Below are 6,000 nucleotides of genomic sequence, written 5' to 3'. Positions count from 1 at the left end.
ATTCACAGAACTGGCATTCAATTAGGAGCAGGACCTAGCCCCCGCCTCAGGCTCTCTCCCACATCAAAATCCCCCAACTTGCCTGGAGAAACATTAGGGACTGATTAGTTGGGAACTGGTCATCTCACAACAGAGCAGAATTAATCCTTTCGGATGGGAAAGAATGCAAAGGACATCTCTGCAGAACCCGTGCTAGCTCTCGGCGTTGGCAAGGCCGACGAGCTCCCGCCTCGCACCGACAGGCGCCCTGGAGACGACGCGCATGCGCCGCACTGTGGAGCGAGAGAGAGAGACGTGGCGGCGCGGCTGCTGCTCGCTGATTGGTTGCTTGCACGGCGGCGGTTATGCGCAGGCGTGGTGCAGACAGTCACCGGCAGCGGCAGGTAACGCGGGTCTGAGGTGCGGAGTCAGTGGTGAAATAAATGATGTGATCCCGCATTGAGTCCGGAGCCGTGGCGACAGGGACTGTGAACACGGAGTTCGGGTCTGTAGACAAATGGGGTTGAGAACCCGGAGCGAGTCTGGAACCGTAGAGACAGGAGCTGAGAACCCGGAGTGAGTCCGGAACTGTGGAGACGGGAGCTGAGATCCCGGAGTGAGTCTGGAACTGTAGAGACAGAAGCTGAGAACCCGGAGTGAGTCCGGAACTGTGGAGACGGGAGCTGAGATCCCGGAGTCTGGAACTGTAGAGACGGGAGCTGAGGTCCCGGAGTGAGTTCGGAACTGTGGGGACGGGAGCTGAGAACCCGGAGTGAGTCCGGAACTGTGGGGACGGGAGCTGAGGTCCCGGAGTGAGTTCGGAACTGTGGAGACGGGAGCTGAGATCCCGGAGTGAGTCCGGAACTGTAGAGACGGGAGCTGAGAACCCGGAGTGAGTCCGGAACTGTAGAGACAGGAGCTGAGAACCCGGAGTGAGTCCGGAACTGTAGAGACAGGAGCTGAGGTCCCGGAGTGAGTCCGGAACTGTGGAGACGGGAGCTGAGATCCCGGAGTGAGTCTGGAACTGTGGAGACGGGAGCTGAGATCCCGGAGTCTGGAACTATAGAGACAGGAGCTGAGGTCCCGGAGTGAGTCTGGAACTGTGGAGACGGGAGCTGAGATCCCGGAGTGAGTCCGGACCTGTGTGAAAAGGGACCACACCCGGAGCGAGTCTGGATGTATGGGGGTCGGGGCTGTGACCTCGGAATGAGTCCGGATCTGTGTGAATGGCGGGGCTGTGAACCTGGAATGAGTCCAGAGGGATAGGGGGCTGTGAACCTTGACTGAACCCCAGTGAGGTGCGTATGTTCCACCCACTGTTGTGTGGAGGCTGGGCTGATGTTGCCATCTTCCAGTTGCGGGAAGAAGTGGTGGGGCATCCCAGTTTAGATCAGAGCGGTTGCACATGGTGTCTTCAAGCTGAATGGATCTGTAGCACAGATATCTAAGGGCAAGTGGGGTGGTGTGCCGTGGGGTACTGGTCCGCAAGTGCTGACACAAGGTGAAGTCGAAATCTAACTCCCCTACACCGAAACTTCTTGTTGTGAATGGTCTTACACCCATGGGTGCAGCTGGTTCAGTTAGGAGATGGCACCATTGTAGAGAATCAAGACTCTTGGTTTGAGAGATTGGCAAGTTGTAGCTGTCTCCAAAATCCACAGATGGTGGAAATGTTTCATCACTATATGTAGAATTTATGATTCAATCGTTGTTTCTTGCTTCTGAGAAAGAACGTCAATACCTGTTCCATTTATTGTATGTTCATCAATATATAGTTTTAAAAGGCAGATTTAATCATACTATGATTGGACGGTTTAATGATATTAATATGTTGAATTTGGTTCCTTGCATCTGAATACTTTTTGATTGGTTTACATGTTATAATAAGTGTTTTTAGAGTAATGACTTCAGCTTGCTGTTTTACCCACTTACCTGATTTACAGTTGTTCTGAAATAATTTCTCCAAGGATTTGGTAACATTGTGGAAAAAGATGACTGCAGAGATTGGATTCTACAAAAGGTCACTCAGTATTCTTGGAAGAAATGGAATGGTCTTCAGCACTGTGATTTGCTGGGATGAAGAGAGATTAAGTGGACCTGATCTCACTAGAGTTTAGAATAATGATGATCTTGACAGGGGGAGATGCTGGAATGATGTATCCCCTGTGTTTGGAATAAAGGATCACAATCTCAAAATAGGGGTTCAGCAATTCAAAACAGAGATGAGAAGATTCTAGATGATAAATAAGTTCAGGCACCATGGTCACATAGCAGTTAGCATGATGCAATTATAGTTCAGGGTGTTCTGAGTTCAATTCTGACATCTGTAAGGAGTCTGTACACCCTCCACGTGGACAGTGTGAGATTCCCCTGGCTCCTCCAGTTTCCTCCCACATACTTGCTTCAAGTATATAAAAAAAATGGGAGATGAGAATGGATAATAGGACCAGTAGGAAATGAGACAGGAGAAATAATAATGGGCGACAAGGAGGTGGCAGATGAACTAAGTGAATATTTTGTATCAGACTTCACTGTGGCAATCACTAGCAGTGTGCCAGGTGTTGAAGGGTGTGAGGGAAGAGAAGTGAGTGCAGTTACTGTAACAAGGGAGAAGGTGCTCAAGAAGCTGAAAGACCTACAGGTGCATTAGTCACATAGACCAGAAGAATTTCACTCTAGGGTTCTGAAAGAGGTAGCGGTACAGATTATCTTTCAAGAACCATTGGACTCTGGCATGGTTCCAGAGGGCCAGAAAATTGCAATTGTCATTTTCCTCTTTAAGAAAGGAGGGAGGCAGCAGAAAGGAAATTATAGAGACCAGTTATCCTGACCTCAGTGGTTGGGAAGATGTTGGAGTCAATTGTTAAGCATGAGGTGATGGGGTACTCGGTGACACAGGACAAGATAGGACAAAAGCAGCATGGTTTCCTGAAAGGAAAATCTTGTCTAATGAATCTGTTGGAATTCTTTGAAGCAATTACAGTAGGATAGATAAAGGGGATGCAGTTGATGTTTTATATTTGGATTTTCAGAAGGCCTTTGATAAGGTGCCACACATGAGACTGTTTACCAAATTAAGAGCCCATGGTATTACAGGAAAGTTACTAGCATGGTTAGAGCATTGCCTCCTACCAATCAGCCAGCGAGCGGGAATAAAAGAATCCTTTTCTGGTTGGCTGCCAGTGACTAGTGGTGTTCCTCAGGGGGTCAGTGTTGGGACCACTTTTTATGCTTTATAATCAGTGATTTAGATGATGGAATAGATGGCTTTTTTGCCAAGTTTGCAGATGATACGAAATTGATGGAGGGGCAGATAGAGTTGAGGAAACAGGTAGGCTGCAGAAGGACTTAGACAGATTAGGAGAATGGGAAAGAAAGTAGCAAATGAAATACAGTGTTGGAAAATGCATGGTCATGCACTTTAGTAGAAGAAATAAATGTGCAGACTATTTTCTAAACGGAGAAAAAATCCAAAAATTCTGAGATGCAAAGGCTTGTGCAGAACACCCTGAAGGTTAACTTGCAGGGTGAGTCAGTGGTGAGGAAGGCAAATGCCACGTTAGCATCCATTTCAAGAGGTCTCGAATACAAGAGCAAGGATGTGATGCTGAGGCTTTATAAGGCACTGGTGAGGCCTCACCTTGAGTACTGCGAACAATTTTGAGCTCCTTATCTAAGAAAAGATGTTCTGGCATTGTAGAGGGTTCAGGGAAGATTCAGAAGGATGATTCTGGGAATGCAAAGGTTTTCATATGAGGAACATTCAATGTCTCTGGGCCCATACTTGATGCAATTTAGAATGATCAGCAGGGAATTCATGGAAACCTTTCGAATGTTGAAAGGCCTAGACAGAGTAGATGTGGAAAGGATGTTTCCCATGTTGGGGGAGTCTAGGGCAAGGGGGCACAGCCTCGGGACAGAGGGGTGTCCATTTAAAACAGAGATGTGTAGAAATTTCTTTAGCCAGAGGGTAGTGAATTTGTTACCACAGGCAGCTGTGGGGGCCAGGTTGTTAGGTGTATTTAAGGCAGAGATTGATAGGTTCTTGACTGGCCAAGGCATCAAAGGTTGTGGGGAGAAGTCCGGGGAGTGGGGCTGAGGAGGGGCAATAAAAGGTGGTTGAATGGTGGAGAAGACTTGATGGGCCAAATGGCCTAATTTTGCTTCTATGATCTTATGGGTGGTAGGGGAGGCAGATACGATGGAGGTGTTTGAGGCTCTTGTATAAGAAAATGTATATGTCGAGATATGGATATTGTGCAGGCAGAAGTGATTATTTAGGCATTTAATGCTAGTTCATTTAGTGTGGCACACTATGTGGACTGACCGTCTTGTTCCTGTGTTGTAGCCAAATAGTTCTGGAAAAAACATACGGATTTTTACTTAAGAGCTTGAAGTTGAACCAAGCAAGGATTTATTGCAGACTCATGACCATGTCCTATTTCTGTAATTTTTTTAATCTGGTGCTTTATTTCCTCTGATGCAGTAATGGCCTGTTTTGAAGAAATAGCGAAGCTGTCCTCCCAGCATCCTAAACCTGTCGGTCTGGTTCTTGAATATGGTACTGCAGGATTCAGAGCAAAGGCAGAACAACTCGATCACGTCATGTACCGCATGGGCCTTCTGGCGGCACTGAGGTCAAAGAAAACTACACGCACCATCGGAGTGATGGTCACAGCCTCCCATAATCCAGAGGTAATGTTCAACAGTCAGTGTGTGGCTTTGGAACAGGGGTTCCCAACCTTTTTTATGCCATGGATCCCTACCATTAACTGAGCAGTTGGGAACCCCCGGTTTCATCATTCTAACTTTAATTTTATCTCAAGCAGTCCCAGTAAAGTGAAGACTGCAGTGTATTTAAATATGTAAGTAAGTCATTGGACAGGTGTTGGAAAGTTAAAATACAAACAGAATAGACAGGAGTTGCTCAGCAGGTCAGGTATTACCTGTGCAGAAATATAGTTAACAGTTCAGTGTTGATGGCCAAAGACCATTGAACTGACATATCAAATCCGTTTCTCAGAGCAGTGAAGACCATAAGCTACATGAGTAGAATTAGGCCTTTGGGCCCATTGAGTCTGCTTTGCTCTGCCATTTCATCATGGCTGATCCATTTTCCCTCTCAACCCCAATCTCCTGCTCTTCCATCTTATAAAATGTGATCTTTTACTTAGGTGTCGCTTTCCTACACGAACCCTTTGTCTTCTAATCCCTTGATGTTCAGAAATCTGTGATCTTCTGCCTTGCATAGAATCAGCAACTGAGTCTCCATGTTTTTCCTGGGTAGAGAATTCAAATATTTATAATCCTTGGGTGAAGAAACTTCTTATCTCACTCCTGAATGCTGACCTCTTCTTTTGATTCTCGACTGGATCAATATGGTTTACAAGGCTCTGGGAGCAGGTCAGAGATTGACTATTCTGTGCGAAGTAGCTACTTTGCATCAACTTTGAAGCAAAAATTATTGGAGGCTAGATTAGTCTGAATTTCCATGGGTGTGAAGTTTAATACCTTTTGCACTAAGATACCATCCAGATTAAGCAGCTGGCTTATACTGCAGCTCACTTTAGACATTCATCCCTTTCATTACTAACAGTTAAAAAGACAGGGCTTCCACATTTGTAGCCTGGGGGTTACTGCTTGTGCCATGTGCTAGTAAGGTGAGAACTCTATGTGTGGCCTGTGTCGGTTGTGGTCGACCATGTGTAGCCTCTGGTTTGTCAAGCAGTGTCGACTGTGGCTATTGAGGCGATCCTGGAACGGTAGGGTCTGCCACAGTTGCTGCATGTGTAGGGCGTCGTAGAATTGCTGCCCACTGTGCTCTTCATTTAGCTCTCCGCTCCTCAAACTGACTCGGGGTCACTCTTTCATCTTGCTCTAGGTGTTGCTGAAGAGTACCTCGCCATTTGTTGTGGTCACCTGCTGTGTCCTCCCAGCACTCTGTGTTGATTTTTAAGGCTTTCATGTCGCGCTCTCAGAGCTCCTTGAACTCTGTGTATAGTGTGGTTCAATACATGACGT

The 6,000-nt window shown here is 46.6% G+C and overlaps 1 protein-coding gene across 6 annotated transcripts in view; it reads left to right on the top strand.

Annotated features, from left to right (window-relative positions):
- The first annotated feature begins 279 nt into the window (after positions 1-279).
- Positions 280-6,000, top strand: part of pgm3 (phosphoglucomutase 3) — a 52,258-nt gene continuing 46,537 nt past the window's right edge. The window contains exons 1-2 of one of the 6 annotated variants that reach the window (XM_073051719.1): positions 280-383; positions 4,466-4,674. In XM_073051719.1, coding sequence (XP_072907820.1) covers positions 4,468-4,674 — 207 coding nt within the window. In that variant the 5' untranslated portion in view covers positions 280-383; positions 4,466-4,467. Of the gene's footprint in view, positions 556-888; positions 912-1,058; positions 1,108-4,465; positions 4,675-6,000 lie in introns of those variants that run through there. The other 5 variants (XM_073051716.1, XM_073051718.1, XM_073051720.1 and 2 more) reach the window with 5 other exon arrangements.

The sequence above is a fragment of the Hemitrygon akajei genome, chromosome 7 (genome assembly GCF_048418815.1).
Source record: "Hemitrygon akajei chromosome 7, sHemAka1.3, whole genome shotgun sequence".
Taxonomy (NCBI): domain Eukaryota; kingdom Metazoa; phylum Chordata; class Chondrichthyes; order Myliobatiformes; family Dasyatidae; genus Hemitrygon; species Hemitrygon akajei.
Note: the sequence above shows the minus strand (reverse complement) of the source record. Positions and strands in the feature narration are given on the sequence as shown.